Source organism: Carcharodon carcharias, chromosome 7 (genome assembly GCF_017639515.1).
Source record: "Carcharodon carcharias isolate sCarCar2 chromosome 7, sCarCar2.pri, whole genome shotgun sequence".
Lineage (NCBI taxonomy): Eukaryota > Metazoa > Chordata > Chondrichthyes > Lamniformes > Lamnidae > Carcharodon > Carcharodon carcharias.
Window position 1 is genome coordinate 27347946 of NC_054473.1, and position 22181 is coordinate 27370126.

At 42.1% G+C, this 22181-nt stretch overlaps 1 protein-coding gene across 1 annotated transcript in view; it reads left to right on the top strand.

Annotated features, from left to right (window-relative positions):
- Nucleotides 1–22181, top strand: part of atp2b2 (ATPase plasma membrane Ca2+ transporting 2) — a 543565-nt gene that overhangs the window by 504927 nt on the left and 16457 nt on the right. The window contains exons 22-24 of the mRNA XM_041191496.1: nucleotides 1194–1301; nucleotides 2960–3142; nucleotides 21461–21547. Coding sequence (XP_041047430.1) covers nucleotides 1194–1301; nucleotides 2960–3142; nucleotides 21461–21547 — 378 coding nt within the window. The remainder of the gene's footprint in view (nucleotides 1–1193; nucleotides 1302–2959; nucleotides 3143–21460; nucleotides 21548–22181) is intronic.

The window sequence follows — 22181 nt, forward strand, 5'->3', positions numbered from 1 at the left end:
TAAGGGTAATGTGGTAGATGTGGTGCACATCGCCTTCCAAAAGGTGTCTGGTAAAGTGCTACATTATGGAGTTATCAGCAAAGTTGAAACCCATAGAACAAAAAGGGCAAGAGCAGCATGGATACAAAGTTGGCTGAGTGACAGGAAACAGAGTGTAGTAATGAATGATTGTTTCTCAGACTGGAGGTACATATACCATGGGATTCCCCAGGCTCAGTACTAGAATTGCTGCTTTTCTTGATATGTACAGGACATATTGAGAAAGTGGTTAAAAAGGCATGTGGGGTCCTGAGCTTTATAAACAGGACATGGGGTACAAAATCAAGGAAGCCAAGATGAACTTTATAGAACTGAAGTATCATCTCCAATTCTGGGCACCACACTGTAGGAATAGTGTGAAGGCTTTAGAGGGGATGCAGAAGAGATTTACTAGAACGGTTCCAGGGATGAGGAACTCCATGTGGATAGATTGGAGAAGCTGGAGTTGTTGTTCTTGGAGAAGAAAAGGTTGGGAAAAGATTTGATAGAGATGCTCAAAATCATGAGGGGCATAGAAAGAATAGATAGAGAAAACTGTTCCTGTTGACAAATGAATTGAGAACCAGAGATTACCAATTTAAAGTGACTGGCAAAAGAACCAAAGGCAACATGAAGAAAAACTTGTTTACGCAGCGGTTAGGGTCTGGAATGCACTGAGACTGTGGTGGAGGCAGATCCAATTGTGGCTTTCCAAAGGGAATTGGTAAAACACCTGAAGAGAGAAAATTTGCAAGGCCATAGGAAAAGGCAGGAGAGTTGGATGAGCTAAATTGCTCTTGCTGATAGACAGCACACAGGAGGCTGTGGAGGCCAGGTCATTGAGTGTATTTAAAACTGAGATAGATAGGTTCTTGATTGGTAAAGGGATCAAAGGTTACGGGGAGAAGACGGGAGAATGGGGTTGAGAAACATATCAGCCAGATTGAATGGCAGAGCAGACTCGATGGGCCGAATGGCCTAATTTTGGCTCCTATGTCTTATGGTCTTATAGCACGGAATCGATAGACTGAATGAGCTCTTTGTGTGCTGTAGCCATTCTGTGGTTCAAAATATAGGACTCAACTCGTGTATAAGAATAATTTAGGAATAAATATCAAAAATTGTGACAGTCAGGTTCTAATTTTTTTTCTTGTTGTCTCTCCCTATTGCTGCAGATTGTAATTATTCAGTTTGGTGGAAAACCTTTCAGTTGTATTCCTCTGCAAATAGACCAGTGGTTGTGGTGCATCGTTCTGGGAGTGGGAGAGTTGCTATGGGGACAGGTAATGATTTATTCTGAATTCATAAAGAAACATTGAAAAATATGTTAATCTTTTCCAAAGTCCATGGTTGTAAATGCCACCTATATCCATGCAAAATGGGGACAACACATCTGGTATCTGAGTAGTCCCTTCAAAATGTTTTGATACACAACCAGCTTTGAGGCACTTTGAAACAGGTGACATTAAGTATGTGGGTACAGCAGTCCTGTAAAAAGATCTAAATAAGAGCTGTTGTATATTTTAGTACCACAAAGACCTGTTTAAAACAATCAAACAACTTGGGTGCCAGCAATTATTTCCATTTTCCCCTGAATTAAAAAGCATTTCTTTTTAAACTTGATTGCTGAATGACAGAGAAGTGCCTGGGTTTCTACTACCTAATTTTCATAATGTGCCACCAAAGTGCAGTGTATAAAATCTGTACAGGTATGAAACTATGAAACTTTAAATTATATGTAGTTTCCATATTGCTCCCAAATCAGGCTTGTATAACTGGTCTCAAAATAATTTGTTTACACGAGGATGCACGTTGAAATTTGCACCTTTGTTGCAAAATTGTGACACTATAAATGAAGAATTACAGAGGATTACTTTTTATCTTGTGATGCTTAGACCCAATTGAGCTGTGCAACAACGTTAAACAATGGCTTGTCTCCAATTACTGTGCTTGAGCGTATAAGAAGTTACTGTAGCCTGATGGAACTCGATTCAAATCTTCCTGCTTGTTTCAAAAAGGCATGTGTTAGCTGTCCAGTAGAATAAGCCGCCTTGCAGAGACTTCCTAAGGAAATGGTGTTGGCCAAATTTTGAGAGACACATTAATTCTTTACCAAACACCAAAGTATGTCGCACCAGCAGCATATTCTTCAGGGGAATAAACATAGCGACCAGAAGGCCTCCTGATTCATAATTCCATGAGGATCCGTTTTATAAAAAGAAACCTTTTCAGATCTTACATGGTTATGGTTATCAACTCTGGTTGGACATATGCCTAGAGTTTTCTCACTAGATCTGCTGTCTCTCACTGCCCTGTCCAGTTAAACAGCCTGTTTTCCCCCTCAGTAATATGTTTATAGCTAATAAACAATAACATTCAAAGAAAATGAAGAAAACACACAATTTTTTGATGCCCGTATGATTTTTCTGTTGGGTTGCTCAAAGCAGTGTCCAGGACATTAATGTTTAATTCCTGAGAGACTCCATAATTCTGGAATGTTAGTAACTCTCTACGTGACATACCTTACTACTCTTTACAGCTTCTCTGCTCTGAGAGAGGCCAGGCAACTCACCTGGAGTGATCTAATGCCTACTTCTTATGGCTGCCTGCCTTCTGCAGGAAAATAAGACAGGGCATTCAGACACCCCTCATTTCACTTATTTGGCTTTGTTTCCATGGAGCTTGACTGCTCTGCCCCATTAGGGGACCAGCATTGGGCATTGTAAAGCAGGTGAAAATTCAGTCTATCAAGCCTTTGTCCTTTCTTCCTGCATTTCGTACTTAGGGACTGAGTGTTCCCCAGATGAAAAGGAAAGGAAAACCAATCCTTTATATTGTTTGCTGCTTCCTCATAGATAATAGTGGAAATCATCATGCTTTCTTCTCTGGCACAATGAAGTAAAAGAATTTAACAGCCTATGTCCATTTACCCACTTCTCAGATAATATCCAGCATTCCAACTAATCGACTGAAGTTTCTGAAGGAAGCAGGCCATGGAACTCAGAAGGATGACATCCCAGAAGAAGAACTTAATGAAGATGCTGAAGAAATTGATCATGCAGAGAGAGAACTTAGGCGTGGGCAGATTCTTTGGTTCAGAGGTCTGAACAGGATCCAAACTCAGGTATGCTCAGTGCCATTAGGACTATAAACCTTTGTTTTAAAAAAAACATATTATACAGCCATATTCATCCTCATATTATAATAACCAGGTACCATGTATCAGGTAGGAGGTTATTTCCTTACTTTGTAGTCCATAGGCATGATGGGCCAACTTTCCTCCTTCTTGTACTGCATCATTCTATGTTAAATTGTTGCTTTTTCATACAGTTTTTTTAATGACTAGAACTACTTGTAGAAACAGATTTACACAAGGCAGATTAATGTGCCCCTCTCTGTTTTTGTTTTAAATGTCTGTGTAGTGTTGTTCCAGCTGGTAGGAAGAATAGGTTGGTTGCTTCACCTTGTGATATTCCTCTGGGAATCAGTTACCCACCCTCAGCACCTTCTTCTCATGGATCACCTAAGGTTATGTGAAAGAAGTAATAACGATTTTTAAATCACAAAGAATAAATGACATGGATTCGGAGAAGTTTGTGAGTTGACCAAGACAAATAAATAAGGGAACATTGCTACATTGGAAACCAACTTCCAGATAAATATAACTAAAGATACAATGACTCACATTTGTTAATGTTTAGAATAGACAACCATTGAGTTCAGTGATTTGTAAGCATGGAGAATAAGACACCATCTAGTTCAATGAACTGTGACAATATGGAATAGCTGCCATCTGTTTTAGTGATTTGTTAACATTTAGAATAGACACCAGCTAATTCAGTGAATTGTTCACATAGAGAATAGATCACAATCAGTTGAGTGAATTGTTAGTTCATAGAATAAACCATTTAGTTCAGTGAATTGTTAACTTATAGAATAAACTTCTGTCCAGTTAAGTGACTGGTTAATATATAGAACAAATCAATATCTACTTAAGTGCTTGTTAACATGTGGAATAGATCACCATCTGGCCCAGTGAATACAGATTTGACGTAAGTATACAAAACTGGGTGAAATCCTGATCCAACAGAGGAATTAAAATAGAAAGAGAGGGCAATGCTTTGAGCAGGTCCTGACTGAATCAGTAAAATTTTTATGAGTTGAATGGACTGCTCACATTCTTATCTGTTATGTCCTTATATTCAAATTGTCCAACCATTTGGCATTAGCAGAATTCTAGGAGTAAAATACAAATTAAGAATAACTAATGTTGTATGTAAGCAGTACAATGAGCAGTTGGTTTGTATATTACACTGATGCAATCTTTGACTTGCTGCACCTTCATCTATCTTTATTACTCAGGTGTATTGTCTCTTTATCTTGATCTAGAATGTGCTAACTAATTTTACACATTAATTTGCTGGGTTTTAAGACATTATAAATGTTATTTTTAAAAAATCCATGTTATACTGTAAAACATTTTATGTTCGTCATTGGCACCCTTCCACCTACAAAAGATGATGAACACGCAGCATCAATCCATTTCAGGCGTGGTGTCTTCATGTGGTGCACCTTTGCTGATGGCTAAAGAGGCCAATCCTTGAGAAGCAGGTTCTGCCACAAGTGCCGCACATGAAGCTTCCACTTGTCGTTGTGGGTTGTTTGACTCTGGCATCCTCACCATACTAAAAGTCCTTGGGTACGCAGCCGCTTTCCATCCTATGGATGGATAGAATGCACAGATATGACGGACCAAATGGACTCCTTCTGAGCTGTAGCCATTCTAGAATTCCATGAAATATAAAAACAGATGGCAAATTTATGTTTTTGGTTATCAGGTTCGCTTTATCCTGCAAACGCTAGCTGCACCCTTGATATTAACACATTATTTGGTGCTTAATACAATTCAGGCAGAGAGACTGATTAACTGAACAAACACTGGTAGTTTATTGGAACTAAGAACAGAACACTAACGCTATGTGTGCTTCTTCAATCACCTCTACTCTAGACTTCCAGTTAGCCAAGAAGCCCCTGCTGTGTAGGGATCGGTCAATACAGACACATGGTCAACTAACTACATTCTCTTAAAGGTACATAGCACTCCATTTTGCTACATCCCTTCCCCTTTACTTGAAAGTACAATTGACAAGCATCACAACATCCCAATTATTTTCATAACTATTTACAAGTCAAGTCACTCAGGTGACTTCCTTGGACATGTTGAGCATCGTAGCTTAATGGCCTCAGCTGGTTTTCCCGAGACTCCCTTCTCGGGTCAACTGTCCACCGGGCTCTTGAGTGGATGTGGGCAAGTTTGTGTCTTCAGCCATCTCGGGTTCAAAGGCCCCACCGGTACTTCCAAATTGTGTGATATTTCTTCCACATGCAGTGCAGACTCAAATGCAAATGATGACAGCATTCCGTCTTGTGGGACTGTCTCTCTTCTCCAGGGATAATCCGCGTTTCATCTAATTATTCCGCTATTTACCAACACATTATAGGAAAGAGGTCCTGTTGTGGCACTCACTTTGCCTAATAGCCAATTGGGTCCATCTGCAAAATTCTTCGTGAGAACTGTTTCTCCCAAGTGAAATTGCTTTCATGATCATGGCCTTCATATCCAGCCTTCTGGGCCTCTTGGCTGTTCTCCACCCTACCCCCTAAATTCGACTTGATAAGAGTTAGATAGGTGCAGAGACTTCTCTTCATTAGTAATTCAGTAGGGACAATACCGGTGGCCATGTGTGGTGTTGTCCGGTACGCAAACAGGAACCGTGACAATCTGGCGCTGATGGAATCCCGGTCCAGCTTTTTCATCCTGGACTTAAAAGCTTGGACCCCATGCTCAGTCAAACCATTAGAGGCGGAGTGGTAAGGTGAGCTTTTGATATGAGTTATTCCGTTGAGGGTTGTAAACCTGTGGAACTCCCTACTGGTAAATGCAGTCCCGTTGTCTGACATGAGACCTCTGATAACCCATGCACTGCAAAAGTCTGTTGCAAACAATCTATGGTGCCAGCAGATGTGGGTGACCGGACTTCATAGACATCCATCCACTTGGAATGGGTGTCTATTAATAAAAGGAACATCGTGCCCAAGGAGGGCCCCACATAGTTAATGTGGAGGCACACCCATGGTGGCCCCGGCCATTCCCAGGGGTGCAATGGAGCTAAGGTGGAGGGGGGGGTGGGGGGGGGGGGGGTAGCTTTTGCACCTGCTGGCATTGAAGATAACTTTTGACTAGGGTTTCAATGTCCACGTCCATCCCTGACCACCACAAGTAGGGTGAGCACTATGTAATTCTGCCAGTAATGGTCTTTGCCCTCTCAGTAACTCTTGCTCTCTAGAGCAATATGCCGTCCTGGCAGCTAAGCTCATATCTGCGATTGAAATAGGGTTTCATGTCATCAGACTTTGGCTTGCCTGACCATCCATTCAAGACCCGCCCCAGGATGTGAGATAAAAGTGGATCTCGGCTTGTCCACTGATGGATTTGTTTGGCCTGGACTGGGAAGGAATCCAAAAAATTTAGTACTAAGGAAAGTTCCTGGGGAGTTTGAACCTTCACGTTGTTACCTGGCAGGGGGAGGCGGTTCAGCGAGTCAGCATGTGCGATCTGGCTTCCTGATCGGTGAATAAAAGTGTATTCGTAAGCAGCCAATATCAGTGCCAACCTCTGGAAGCGAGCGGGTACATTGGGGGTATCACCTTATCCTCTGCAAATAATCTCAGCAGAGTCTTGAGGTAGGATATAATGTGAAAGTCGTGACAGTGGAGGTATTAATGGAATTAATGGTATTAATGGAATTTCCGAACACCAAACACAACAGACAAGCCCTCCTCAATTTGAGAATATCATTCCCTCTGCAGCACCGAGCGTGTGAAATGTACAACCAATGGGACGTTCAGAGCCATCCGCCATCCAATGTGAAAGTACAGCACCTACTCCATAAGGGGATGCGTCGCAAGTTAAAATCAATTCTTTCTTTGGGTCAAAGTGGACCAGTAGGACCGATGATCTTAGCATTTGCTTTACCTTCAGAAACGCCTCCTGGTACAGAGCTTACTAAATCCATTTATGTCTTTTTTTAAGCAATGCATATAATGGACCCAGTACGGTCGATAGATTTGGGAGAAATTGTCCATAGTAGTTTATCATGCCTAAGAAGGCCTTTAGTTCTGTAGTGTTTCTTGGTGCAGGTACCTCGCAAATAGTCTTGACCTTTTCTTCCACAGGATGCGAGCCCTGTGTGTCGACCTTACAGTCCAAGTAAATTAACTCTTTGGGTTGGAAAAGACATTTTTCTCGCTTCAAGCACATGCCCGCTTGTGAGAAGCATTTCAGCACCTCCTCCAAATTAGCTAAGTGTTCTTTGCCAGTTCGTCTAGTGACTAAGACATCATCCAGATAAACAATGACGTGGGGCAGTCCCTGAAGTAGATTTTCCATGGTATGCTGGAAAATAGCCTTTGCCAATGAGACCCCAAAGGGTAGTTGAGTATATTGATACAATCCTCGATGTGTATTGATGGTCACAAATTACCTAGAGCCTTTCTTCCAACTCTACCTGCTGGTAGGCGTGGCTCATGTCGGGTTTTGAATATGTGATGCCCCCTGCCAATTTTGACTATAATTTGTCAATTTTCAGTATTAAGTGTCTATCAAGTTTGACCACTCTGTTTACAGTTAACTTATAGTCACCACATAAGCGAACACTTTGGTCTGGCTTCAGTATGGGTACTATGGGTGCCGCCCACTTGAAAAATTACACCGGTTGTAAGATACCCAATTTTTCCAGCCTGTTTACCTCAGTCTTGACCTTGTCCTGTAGAGCATATGGGCTCTGATAAATCTGGGGGTTGTGTTTGGGCCTATGTGGAGTTCAGCTTGTAGTGCACAAATCCTTCCTAGCTCATCACTGAAAATGGAAGTGTACTTTGATAACAGTTCCTGTACGTTTCTCGTACTGATTTGAAAAATCTCAGCCCATTGCAACTTAATCTTTTTCAGCCTGTTGTAACCAATTAAACTGGGGCCCTCCCTAGCTACTACTATAAGCGGTAAATTTGCAGACTGATCCCCAACTGCACCAGGATTTGACATATCCCTTTCACTCTCATTTCTTCACCTGTATGTTTTTAATCTAGTGTCTGATTGTTTCAGACTTAAAGGATGGACTCCTTTATTCAAGTGTCTGAATATATATTCTCCTATGGCAGACATTGATGCCCCAGTATCGACCTCCATCTTGATGGGCTGTCCATTGACTCTAATGACTACCTGGATTAGTTCAGTTCTATTCACTTTCAGGTTGTATGATGAATAGATGGCAGATTCTGCTTTCTCTGGTTCTTCAACGAGACAGATTTCGCAATTTCTACCTTTGTTTTTAAAATGCTGTCTCAGCCTATCTTGACCGTGCCGCATTATGTGACCATTACAGTGCAGAGAAAGCATTCGATATTTCTGAACTGTCGATTGCCTGTAGGCTGCCTGGATGAATTTCTCTCATTAATGTCGTGGGTTTTCACTGTAGTTCTTCAATGGTCTGCACATAGTGGGCATTCCCCACCTTTCTGCGGAGTCCAAAATTTTTGTGCCTTTTGTTACCGGCCTTTCCCGCCCAACAAGATGAGCGGTGCCACTTTGTGTTTCTTTTATTGCCTCCGAGTCTCTAACAGTGCTTTCCATAGCTGTTGCCAATTCTAATGCCTTACTGAAGTCGAGGTTAGTTTCAGATAGGAATCGCTTTTGAATAGCATCGTCCCTGATTCCGCATATCAATTGGTCTCTCAACAGGTCATTAATTGAAGTCATGAACTTACAATATTCTCTTAATTCTCTTAAGCAGCTACATAGCCAGCAATTGTCTCTCCTGGAAGCCAATTCCTCAAATTGAATTTAAAACTGAGGGCTTTGGCTTCAGGTGGTTTTTTACAATGTTTACTAGCTCATCAAAAGTTTTCATATCAAGGGTGTTAGGTGATGATTGGCTGTGGATCAGCCTATGCATTTTGCTCCCACATGTGGACAAAAGAATCACCCTCTTCTTGTCCTCCCCCGCTATGTCATTAGCGGTAAAGAAGAATTCTAGGCATTCGATGTAAAGAGGCCAGTCATCGGAAATGGAATCGAATGGTTCAAAATGCCCAAAGTGCAGTATATTTGATGACTAAGGAGGAACAGCTTTCAAGATAGTGGTGAAATAACATAGCTGGCTTACCGTTTTCAGTTGATCCAGTTTATCCTCATTGCCAGTTTTATGGTTTTGGTTATCAGGTTCGCTTTGTCTGACGAACGCTAGTCGCGCCCTTGATATTAACACATTAGTTTGTGCTTAAAACAATTCAGGCAGAGAGACTGATTATCTGAACAAACACTGGTAGTTTATTGGAACTAAGAACAGAGAACTAACACTATGTGTGCTTCTTCAATTACCTCCACTCTGGACTTCCAGTTAGCCAAGAAGCCCCTGCTGTGTAGCGATTGATCAATACAGTCACATGGTCAACTAATTACATTCTCTTAAAGGTGCATAGCACTCCCCTTTACCATAGTAAGTAATTCTACAAGTATATGAAAAGGAAGAGAGTAGCTAGAGTAAACATTGGTCCCTTAGAGGATGGAACTGGGGAATTAATAATGGAAAACAAGGAAAGAAAAGGTACTACGAAAACTAATGGGACTAAAGGTTGACAAGTCCCCTGGACTTTGAGGCCTTCATCCTACTGTCTTAAAAGAAGCAGCTGCAGAGATAGTGCATGTATTGGTTGCAATCTTCCAAAATTCTCTTGAATTTGGAAAGGTCCCAGTGGATTGGAAAACTGAAAATGTACATCCCCATTCAAGAAAGGAGGGCAACCTTAAACAGGAAACTATAAGCCAATTAGCCTAACATGGTCATTGGGAAAGTGCTGGATCCATTATTAAGGAAGGAGGAGCAGGACGTTTAGAAAATCTCATGTAATCAAGCAGAGTCAACATGGTTTTTTTGAAAGGCAAATTGTGATTGACAAGTATATTGGTATTCTTTGAAGATATAATTATTGAGGTGGATAAAGAGGGACTAGTAGATGTAGTGTATTTGGATTTCCAAAAGGCATTTGACAGGGTGTCATGTAACGGTTACTGAGCCAAGATAACGAAGGACTCATGGTGTTGGGGATAATGTATTAGCATGGATAGAGAATGGGCTAACTAACAGAAAATAAAGAGTTGGGTTAAATGGATCGTTTTTAAATTTGTAAACTGTAACTAGTGATGCACAACAGGGAATAATGCTGGGACATCAACTATTTTCAAACTATATTAATGACTTGGATGAAGGGACTGACTGTATTGTAACAAATTTACTGCTGATTGAAAGATAGATGGGAAAGCAAGTTGTGAGGAGGACACAAGTGTCTGCAAAGGGGTAGAGGTATGTTAAGTGAATGGGCAAAAATTTGGCAGATGGAGTATAATGTGGGAATTGTGAGGTTACCCACTTGGGTAGAAAAAATAGAAAAGCAGAATATTATTTAAATGACTATAGAATGCTGTGGTACAGAGGGATCAGAATGTTCTTGTAGATGAATCACAAAAGGTTAGCATGCAGATACAGCAAGTAATTAGGAAGGCAAATAGAATGTTGGCCTTTATTATAAGGGGGATGGAGTATAAAAGTAGGGAAGGTTTGCTATAATTGCACAGGGAACTGGTGAGACCACAATTTGAAAATTCTGTAGTTTTGCACTGGAGGTAGTTCAGGAAAGGTTCACCAGGATGATTCCTGGGATGAAGCGATTGTCTTATGAGGAAAGGTTGAGTAGGTTGCACCTAGTTTAGAAGAATGAGAAAGGATCTTATTGAAATATATAAGATTCTGGGGAGGCTTGACCGTGTAGATGTTGAGAGGGTGTGGACAAATCTAGAATCGGGAGGGGAGAGTTTCAGAGTGAGGAGTTGCCTATTTAAGACGGAGATGAGGGGGAATTCCTTCTCTCAGAGGGTCATGAATCTTCTGAATTCTGTATCCAGGGAGCTGTGAAGGCTGGGTCATTGAATATGTTCAATCAGACAGACTCTTGAACTGCAAAGGAAATGGCCAGGAAAATAGAGCTGAGGCCAAGAACAGACCAGCCATGATCTTATTGAATGGCAGAGCAGGCTCAAGAGACCATATGGCCTTCTCCTGCTCTATTTCTTATGTTCTTATATTCTCCAATATTTGGTTGCAAGATGAATCAGGAAGGACAGTATGGCAATCAACATTGAAACCGCATATTAAAATATCCTAACTACTTCATAGCAATCATTTGCTAGTATGTAGTATAAAATGTTTGGATGTTAAGCAACTACCCATAAAGGCAATGAGCGGGTGAGGCGGTGGCTGGAATTTTCCGTCCCCACTCGCCCCGGGAATCGTCGCGGGCAGGATGGAAAATTTGATGGACCTTCAGGTGAGAATTTCTGGTCCCGTGGCAGGTGGGTGGGCACCCAGTGAGCAGGTGGTTCGGGGAGGAAAGCCAGAAGCAGGAGTCGGGGGTAAGAGGGTCAATGAGCGGGAGGGTGGGCTGTTTTTAAGTGGGGCTTTTCTTGTGTGCTGGGGGTGGAGCGACCCTGCACCTGGTGCAGTGTGAGGCCGGAGTGCAGGCATGCTGGAAGCCATGAGGTTGTGGGTTGGATTGGCCCTGGGAGCTGCTGTTTGGGATCGGGGAAGGGAGCCCTTCCCTTCAGCGCTCCAGTAACCCAGGGGAGCTGCTCTCCCAGCACCGGGGGTCCAGGTGGGGCATCCCTGAGGCCTCGTGTGGCAGGGGGAGGCTCACAGATTAACCAGAGGGCTGCATGTTTCTGGCCTGGATTTTAGTGCTAAGTGAGTGGAAAATTGGAAATAGCTAGTGTCATAGTAAAGTGTCATTACTTTATTTGGGAGGATTTTGCTGTGGTGAGGAGTTATCTTGTGAGATTTAGAGCTGAGGCCAAGGTGAGTTTTATTGAATGAATATTGGGGAATTTAGTACTGTGGTGAGGAATTTATTACTATGGTGAGGGGCTTTTGGGAGGGGGTGGTTAGTGCTGTGGTGGGGACCTTTTGGGAGGTTTTATTGCTGAGCGGGTTTTACTGAGGGAGTTAAATTGCTGAGGCGGTGGGCTAGTGAGGGAGTTTAATTTAACTTAGTTGGCCGAGATAGGAGCCCCATCAAGGGGGGTTAGTGGCTAGGTTGGGTTTTGCCAGCGGGCACTGGAGGTGGGGCCTGACCATCACGAGAGGATTAGGGAAGGGCACACCTGGAGGGCAAGATCGCATCTATGCCTGTGGAAACCTGGGCCTTGCTGGTCAGTGCCTTTCAACATTAACAGCAACAACATCTCGAATTAATGGACAAGGAAGTTGGAAGTAAGCCTGACACAAAATCTGGAGTAGAGTTCCATTAGATGGTTGGTGTTTCTCTCAAATTTCTGCAACTGACCACCTGCAACTCCTGCAACTGGATACCGACCTACAAGGTTGAGAGTGGGGTCCAGATGCTAGGCAAGTTGCACCTCCTAAAACCATGCCTAGGCTACGTAGCAAACAAAGAAAGATAACCTTTCAGCTGGAAGGTGATGACTTTGTGCCTTGGTATGATCAATGGTCCACACTCCAAGGCAAGTCTACTTAAGTTGGCCCTGATTGACGGTGAGCAACACAAGCTTGGTGTTGACATTGCCGCTCTACAAAGAACCAGATTAGCCAACACAGGCTCTATTTGTGAGACTAACTACACCTTCTACTGGCCTGGAAATGGTGCTGAAGACCACCGTGAGCTTGGTGTAGGCAATGCAGCGAGCAGCTGACACAGTCAAATGAGTTGCCACTAACAACCTCACATCTCATTTCCCTGAAGCTATCATCTGATGGAGGCACAGTCAACATGGTATACACCTAGGCAGCAACTCTGTATGCCATCATCTCAACAAACTGCATTTCTATGACCCTTGGTGACATTCAGAGGAACATTCCAAATGGCAAGAAGCCTGGGTGATTTGAATACATATATTCAGGCAGACAGTGATTCATGGCCATCGTGTCTCAGTTGCCATGGGGTGGGCAAGATCAATGATAATGGACAATGCCTTTTTAAGCTTTGTGCCCTGAATGAACTCTGCATCACCAACACCTTCTTCTAAGGTAGACATCACCAAAAGGTATCAAAAGTCTGGACGATGGCACTGACTAGATCTGGTTGTCGTAAGATGTGATCTGCCCAGTGTTCTCCACACCTCACATCCCACAGGGACTGGAACACCAACCACTCTCGTCAACAGTAGCGTGAAGGTGCACCCCTGAAAGTTTCACAGTTCCAAAGACGCACGTATCAACATTCCTTGCACACATAATGATGCCAAAGTCCAGCACTGTTGCTAGAACCATTATTACGCACCAAAGGTTTGCCAGGATGTGCCAATGCTGGTATCGATGAAGCTTGGAAGTCACTAAGCTCAATCATCCGTAAAGCAGCAGAAGCACTATTTGGTAAAGGCTGAATCTACCACAAGAACTGGTTTGAGACCTACTCAGCTGTAATGACATCTGTCTTTAGTGCAAAAAAACAAAGCCTAAATGATACACAACATAAACTCAACAGCTAAAACACTGCACAACCTGAAAGTAGCCAAGACAAGCCATGCAAAAGAGAAGGAGACACTGCGCAAATAAATACAGGGTCAGCTTATGTCAAGAAGTCAAAACTGCCTGGTTCAGTGGAAATCTCGGAGCTGTTACAATCAGGTGAGTAGAGATGGAATGGCTCCCTCTCTTTCCCTACTCCTTATTTGACTATATTTTATTTTACAAAGGATGTGCTTGCCAAATCAATGAGTGTTTAACTGTTTCCATGCTGTGACTATAAAAGACACAAACCAACAGGTTTCCTTCAGTTTTTTAGGAAAGAAGTGTTTATTGTACTTAACAAAAACAGAATTACCTGGAAAAACTCAGCAGGTCTGGCAGCATCAGCGGAGAAGAAAAGAGTTGACGTTTCGAGTCCTCATGACCCTTCAACAGAACTTTATTGTAATTAACCTCGTCTAAAAGGATTAATAAAAATGCTCCAACTTTCTCTCGCACGTGCACAGAGGCATGTACACAAGCACACACATATGTACACTTGGGGCAGAATTTTACATCCTGCGGGCAGGCGCATGCCCAATCATTCAGGCATTAAATAGCGCGTGATAACGTTGGGCGAGCGTCCCGCCGTCATCGCGCACTTGCACAATATTTTGGTCGGCGGGCACGCATGAGAGCCAGCAGCACGCCTGCTGACAATTAAGAGGCCTATTAAATGTATTAATTAAGTGTTATTTTTCGCTGTCTGTCCAACGTTATGGTTGACAGGTGGGCGAATTGGCCAGACAGCCTTTAGATTTTTGAGGAAACCTCAAACAGGGGCGGGATGAGGTTTCGATATTAATTTAGAAAAAAATGTTTTGAAAGAATTTTTATAATCCATATGTTCATGTGAGGGAGTCTGATGTGTGGACATTTTTTTCTGCATTTCCAAATCTTTATTTCATGGTTTGAAATTCCTCAGCTCCCTGAGGCAGCTCTCTGCCTTCAGGGAGCTTTCACTGCATGGTCCCCCGAGCCCACGCAGACTTCAGCGCTCACCACCCCCACCCTGGCAGCACTGAGTTTTCAGTGTACATTGCACACTGGCTGGCCGTTAATTGGCCAGCCAGCATGAAATCATGATTGGGGGCCAATGGCAGATGGCGGGCCGTTTCTCAGCCACTCACGGGCCTGCCCGTCACGCCTGCCCGACGACTTCAAAATCCTGTTCATGAAGTTCACACGTACACACATACAAAGACTTGAAGTTCAGATACACACAAATAGATTAGAGTAGAGGATAGATTGAGTAATTTAAAGTCCAATAGAACTAAAGGGTATGTGGCTCCTGAAGATGCTGACTTGGCTGACTTTGGGCTGAACTCAGTAGTCCTTCTGGGTTCACCGTCGAGGCGGTATAAAGATGTAGATGGATGATTTATCTGTTCTTCTGGAGACAGCAGCTGCTGATTTGAGTTCTTTGAACAGGTCTCTGCTTGTGGAATCTGGATAGTCAAAATTAGGAGGCAGGGTTCAAGACTTCCAAGTTGGTTGGTGAGAGAGAGAAACCCACTTAATTCCTCAGCATCTCAATTGCTTATGCGCTGGTCTGTAGAGAAAACAGCTTAAATATACAAAGGGTTAGCTGGTTTGTCACATGGCCCTCTCTTTCCAACTGCCTAGTGACCCAAATATGGTCACGGCTAGTAGATTCCAGTTGCCTGGCTTATATGATTCAATTATGCCTGGGCACATTGCTTTCATTGTCAGAGTCTCATTCTCCAAATGATTATGTCTAATGGTTTGTCTCCATCCAGTTGAGTTGCAGGCACTTAGTCCAGTTGTTGTGGATTGCATTTGTGTTCACCAGTTCCCGCATGCTGCAGCTGTAACACATCACCTGCCCTGCCATCTCTATTGTATTTTATCTAATTAATTAGGTTTCCAAGTTTTGAAATATCACTCAATTGTCTATTTATAATTATTAATCAATGTAATAACCTTGTTTAATTAATAAAATTTGGTTATATGTCTTAAGTATTTACTATAACTTAGCCCAGAGTCATAATTTAACCTATTTGTTTATATATTTTTAGTATATCAAGCAGCACTCCTTCCACCCCCCCACCACGCCCCACCCAATCCTCAACAAGTTCCCACACTTACCAAATTCCCATGCACTTTGGCAAAATTGGCTTTCAGCTGAAGTTGCTCTGCACTAATTCTTTTATTACTAATCCACCTCTACTTACCCTGAGTAAAATTTTTCATTTCTCAGCTCTTAACTTAAACTAATGTCTAGCTTAGAGAGAAAAACAAGAGAAATATTTACCAATCAACCACTTAACTGCTTTCCTGTGACGTTGCAGTTCAGTTTTTCTTCCCCCATTTTCTCAAACTCCTGATTCGAAAGAGGTCCATTTCCTTCAGCTGCTGCTCTCAACTAACTGAGCCTTAAGCCTCGGGCTATACTGACACACCCCTCTGCTGCTGGTTTTCTCACAGGTCTGTCTGCTCCTGACACAGCTCCCACTAACCCTGTCTGAGCCTCGAACATCAAGTTAAATTGAATTGTGCAGCCACCAGTTCCCTCAAAGTTCCATCTGCTCCTGCTGCTCCCAACTATCATGACTTTTCTCCTAAATGTAAAAGGTCCTTAATTACTTGCAATAACTCAGTATCCTTCATTGAACCTAAAAGTATTCAAATACTTACTGTACAGTACAAGAATAATTTTTCCCATGAGGCACTTCTGATTTATAAGCATGCTTGCACTGGTTGAACTAACGGTAAGATTTCTTATTTATAAGTGGGAACATGGGGCAGGATTTTCCCCTCGTCCGGGGAGTTTTGCGGGAGTGGGCACGATCAGGTGGATTCCCGATCGGCACCCCCGGTCGGAGGCACGCCGCCATTTTACGTGGACATGCCAATTAAGGCCTGCCCAGCGTGACGTCTGTGAATCAGGAAATGCTATGCGCTCCCTCTGCGGGCGGGGTGGGGATTCCCTGAGCTGGGAGTGCGCTCTCGCGCATGCGCACAAAAAAGGCAGCTAAGTGCTGCCTCAGGGAGATTGGCTCAGGTTTGAAACATTAAATAAAGATGAGAAAAAAAATTACTGACATGTCCCCCTGTCACATGAGGTGGGACATGTCAATTTCTTCTACTTAGAGATTTCATACAAATTTTAATCCCCTCATGAAACCTCATCCGCCCATGGATGAAGTTTCATGTTTTTTCAGAAGCCCGCCTGGGCTCCCGGTCTGACCGCCAACCTTAAGGTTGGACGGGCAGGTCCATTAATCACTTTAATTACTTTTTTAATGGTCTTAATAGGCCTTTGACAGTTCAGCTGCGCACCCGCTGAACCGAAAATCTAAATGACGCAGGTTGACGTTGGGATGCATGCCCAATATCACCCCGCGTCATTTTATGCAACGACGAGCGGGCCCCGCCCCCCCCGCCTGGAAGAAGCAGCCCATGAATATTCTACCCAAAGTTTTTTTTGTAATTACTGTTGCTTAAGACAATTCTTAAGATTGTTTGTTCTATTTTGTTTAGTGTCCATTATTTCCAGGTTGAAGTCAGTCTGTTTTTTAATATCAGGGAGTGGAAGTTATCTATTTGAATCATTGGAATTACTCATAGAGAAAGAAAACATATTGATTCCTTTACTCTTAATCTAATTTCGACCACCATTTAATATATTCAATAATCACAAGGTGAATACACTCAAAGAAGCCATTAAGCCCACCTTTACCTGTCCAAAAAAGAAAAAAATCTATCGGTCCTCTTCATGAAGCTCTTGATTAACTAACGTTTTTCTTCCATGACTTTTCCTGGAAATCCATTAGAAATGTTGATCACTCCCTGTGAAGTAGTATTTCCTGACATTAGTCTAAATTTTCCCTTTACTAGTTTGAAGCTTGGAGCTCAATTCTCTTTCATGATTCAGCAGAGTGAATGAAACATGGGAACTGAGGTCTACCACTCTTGCATAGACCAAACATTTCCCTCCCCTCACCACTGCTGGGGTTGCTACAGGCCCACTCCTCCTCACCCTTAGCCTGTGATTTATAGACGTCGGTGTGGGACCTGGATTCCTCTCGTCCTCCTATGTTATCACTGCTTTCCAGAGCCATCAAGGTGGAAGGTGGTGTTCAGAGTTCTGAGGTGCCCCCATGGAGAGAAAGGCCTTCATAGAGCTTCCTATTCCTTCACTCTAGCTCCTGCTGAAGAATCCAGTCATGCCTAAGACCTTCGCTGAGGTAAAAGCAAAATGCTGCTAGAAATCTGAAATAAAAACAGAAAATTCTGGAAAAACCCAGCAGGTCTGACAGCATCTGTGGAGAGAGAAACAGAGTTAATGTTTCGAGTCCGTATGACTCTTCTTCACTGAAGCATTGATTCAGGTTTTCAGAATACTTCAGGCACTTTACTAACACTCCCAGTCCTTCTATTGCTGCAACAGTGGCCCACAATTTCTGCCCTATATGTTTAGAACATGCATTCTCTGTTCTAAGTTCATGATGGCCGTTATAAAAATTCTCTTACTCAGATATCATTAAGATACATAAGAAGAGGGGGTAGGCTATTCAGCCCCTCAAGCCTGTTCCCGCATTCCTCCTTAGGCAGTCGTCAGGATCGAGGATGACTTGCTTCACTTCCAGTCGATGGGTTCAAAGATAGCTGATAAATCCAATGTATCATCTGCAGACTCTGCTACATGCAGGGCACATGGGATTTAAAAGGACAGATAGATGGGTTATTTGAAAGTTTGTGCATTCTCTCCGATGCCTTGACTTTGCGTGTTCCTAACAAAGTCTCTCAATTTGTTTGGTTCTTTCCTGAATGAACTTGCTCCATTTTGGTTGGTCACATGCCAGAGACTTCCATGAGTCAGCGTGGATGTTTGACCTCTTCATGGATGCTTTTAGGAGATCCCTAAAGCCTTCCCGTTGTCCTCCTGGGGGTCTTCTACCATGACTGAGTTCTGAGGAGAGCAGTTGCTTCGGGAGTCTGGTGTCAGGCATACGAATAACTTGTCCCAGCCATCGAAGCTGATTTTGAGTGATTAGTGCCTTGATGCTGGCTCCAGTTTTAATATTATCTCCATCACTCTTGATTTTGTGACCAGAGGAAATAGTTTCTCTGTAGCTACACTTTCATTTTAGGGTGTTTAATATTTTAATCAGATCACCCCTCAATCTTCTATCCTCCTCCTCCTTCAGGCACCATGCCCTAAGAGAGCATTGATGACAGTGGACTTGTCCATGATTATATTTGTCGTTGCCTTCTGCAGTATTCCTGACCAGGAAACGCTCCCAATCTTACCAGGTATATTGGAAGAATTTAGAGGCTGATAATCAGCCTGTTTGACCACGTTATGAACCATGGCATTCAAGTCCTGAAGTGGAACTTGAACCCAGAGCTTCTGATGCAGAGGTAGGGATGCCACAGCGCCACACGACCTACCTCAATCTTCTGTACTCAACAGAATACAAGCCAAGATTATGCAGCCTGTCATTATAACTTAATCTTCAAAGTCCCAGTATATTTCAGAAATGGTATCATACCATATATCTCACCATATGTAGTGTTATTCCCACAACTCTGAGCAATCTGAGCTCCTTCGATTCTAGCCACTTGAGCATTCCTAACTTTAATTGCTGCACCATTGGCGACAGCATTTCCTGCTGCCAAAGCACTAACCTCAGGAATTCTGACACCAAACCTCTTTCCCCCTTTAACATACCTCCATACATGGCTCCTGGAGAGTGCCTTGAGATGTTTTCTGTAAAGACTATATATAAATACAACTTGTTGTTATTCTAACCTTGGACCAGATTATTTTGCAACTAGAAGACCTCGGTGAGTTACATTAGCTGGTAGTAGAACTGGTAGCTTGAAAGATAAGCTATAGTTTACCAAAATAGATGTAACCAATTTCCACATTCAAACAAGTTCAGCTTGCGTAAAAGTCAGGTCAGCCATGATTTAATGAATGGCAAAACAAGCTCAAGGTGAAGCCTATTCCTGTATTTGCTCGTATAATAAATTGCTGGATAATAATTGGCAAAATACTATCCCTCAGGTCAAGCAATAATTGTCACTTTTCATAAATTGTCTTTTTTATTCCAAACCCTTTTCAAGTGGGTTCCTATTAAGTTGTTTTCCAGTGTTTTTAAAATCATGTTGATGCTTTGAGGCTAATTATATCCCCTCAGTCCCTTCTGCAACCCTCACTAAGGTAGTTTACCAGAATTGCACTAAACTGAAGACTGTGATTGCACGTTCTCCAGTTCAGAAAAGGTCAAATACTTGCTGCTGCTCTTTTTGAAGTGTCACCTTCAAATCTTTAACACAAGAATGTTATTTTCTGCAAAAAGTTTGCACTTAAGAGAGATTTAAATAGTGAAAGTAACAAGGTTACACACTCTTCTGAAGTTATATAACTACTTGGGGAAAAGTTTTGACATGTCTATCCTGATCTTCGTCCATTAGCTTCACCAACATCCTGCTGGAGAACCCCCATGGATATTGCGAACACCTGTATTCAAGCAGCTGAGGACAGAAATAGTATTTGTGCGTCTACATAAAAATATAATTAAACTGTCCTTTTTACATTCATCAACGAAAAAAGAGAATTTCTACTTTGTGTAGTTTAATTGTCTCTAATTCAGCAATAAATATATATTTTTTAAATGTTCTCCATTTTTCCCTCTAATTTCCACTCCATCCCCTCCTGAATCTGATGACTCATGCTGGATATAGGTCTCTGGGCAGTTATCCAAGTGGTCTGGCTACATGAATCCACATAGTGATTAAACCATAGAGGCTCTCATTCCTCACTCCTGCCGGACATAATGCATATTGATCAAAAGTGGGAATATTGGCTAATTTAAACCCCTGCCTGGGAATGCCAAAGCCACTATTTGCTCCAACTGAGATCAGTTAACTGAGCTTATAAATTCTATTTGCGCTGATGCGAACAAACATGCTAAGGTGCTATCTAGTCCTTATGGTTGGGTTGCTAACTAATTGAAGGAGCCAATAGTTTTATATTTTGACATTGATATTTTGATATTAAAGTGTTAAGAAAAATGCAAAATAAAAAGGAGACATCCCTCTCTAATTGTAGACTCCCAAATTCGGTCCAATGATTGTTCATTTCAAAAGTTTTTTTGCTGGCAAGTAAGAGTGTAGGTTGGAAACTGATTGCAATGCAATTGCATGGTTCATTTATCTTTACATTCAAATTTGAGCTTCACGTTATTAATAAAAGGAACTGAATGCACTAGCTCAGTATTTTTGAAGAGTAATTTTGGTTTCCTTTAAGTGCCTAGATGGCCATGAATAAATAATGATGTGGCACAATACTGAAATGTATTTTACCAAACTGTGAACATAGGAAGTTACATTTTTGTCATATTATTTGGCAAAAGATTGAGTGCCTTTTTGTAACATTTAATAATCTTAAACTGATATGAGTTATTGCACTGGAAATGGTAATGTGGATTATTTCAATCTGCTTCTAGTATTTTATGTGACAAGTGAAAATATATATTGTTTAATGTGCGTGAGAACATACACTAGTTATCATTAAATTGTTCTAGTTATTTAATCTGTGCTCTTATTAAAATCTGGAAGATGCAAGAGATTTCTATGTTGGCTAACTTGTGTTTTTATTGATTACTCAGAGTGCATTTGTTTAAATTTACCATTATTTTACTGCAAAATTATCAGAGTATTGGGACCTGTATGTTTTTGCTAATTGAATCATGTTTGTGTATTAGAGGTTCCCAGGCACTTTAATCTTGTATCTCCACCTTGAACAAACTTTCTCATTCTCTCCTTCATTGCAGATCGAAGTAGTGAATACATTCAAGAGTGGCACTTCCTTTCAGGGGGCTCTAAGGCGGCAGTCATCCGTTACCAGCCAAAATCAAGATGTAACCAATATTTCTAGCCCTACTCACGTATCGTTATCTACTCCCAATGCTCTTTCCTCTCCTACCAGCGCTTCTGCTGCTACTGCTGGGCGTGAGTGTGTATTCTTAATGCACAAGATGATCTTTCACCTCTCCCCACTTTGCTTTTAACTATTTGATACTAATCAGCTTGTCAGTCTTTTTGTAGAGTTCAGTATTATTTACCCCTTGGCGACCTGTTATGTGTCTGAAGTGAATGTGTTTGTTTTCTCTAGAGGACTAGACAGCCCTAGGCAAAGGGTCCAGCAGGAGGGAGTGAAATGAAGGTTGTGAGTCTGACCTGAGCCTGCAATGAATGTGAACTGCTTGGGCATATGAGTCTAGATATTAGGTTTAAAAGTGTGTGTAAACTTTCGAGTATAAGCCCACAGAATGCCAAAATTTTTTTTTAATTTTACAGTGTTTCATCTGAGCTATACACAGCCTCTTGCTTTTTCTCCCCCCTCATGTGGCGACTCAGACCAGGCAAACCAACAGCATGATGATGAGCTTGATTTACTTAAACTATTTTTCCTTCCTTGCAAAATCTTAGACAAAGCCATTGTGGTATTCATTGCCAAGGACACTCCTGAGCCTCGCCTCGCCTCCTTTCTGG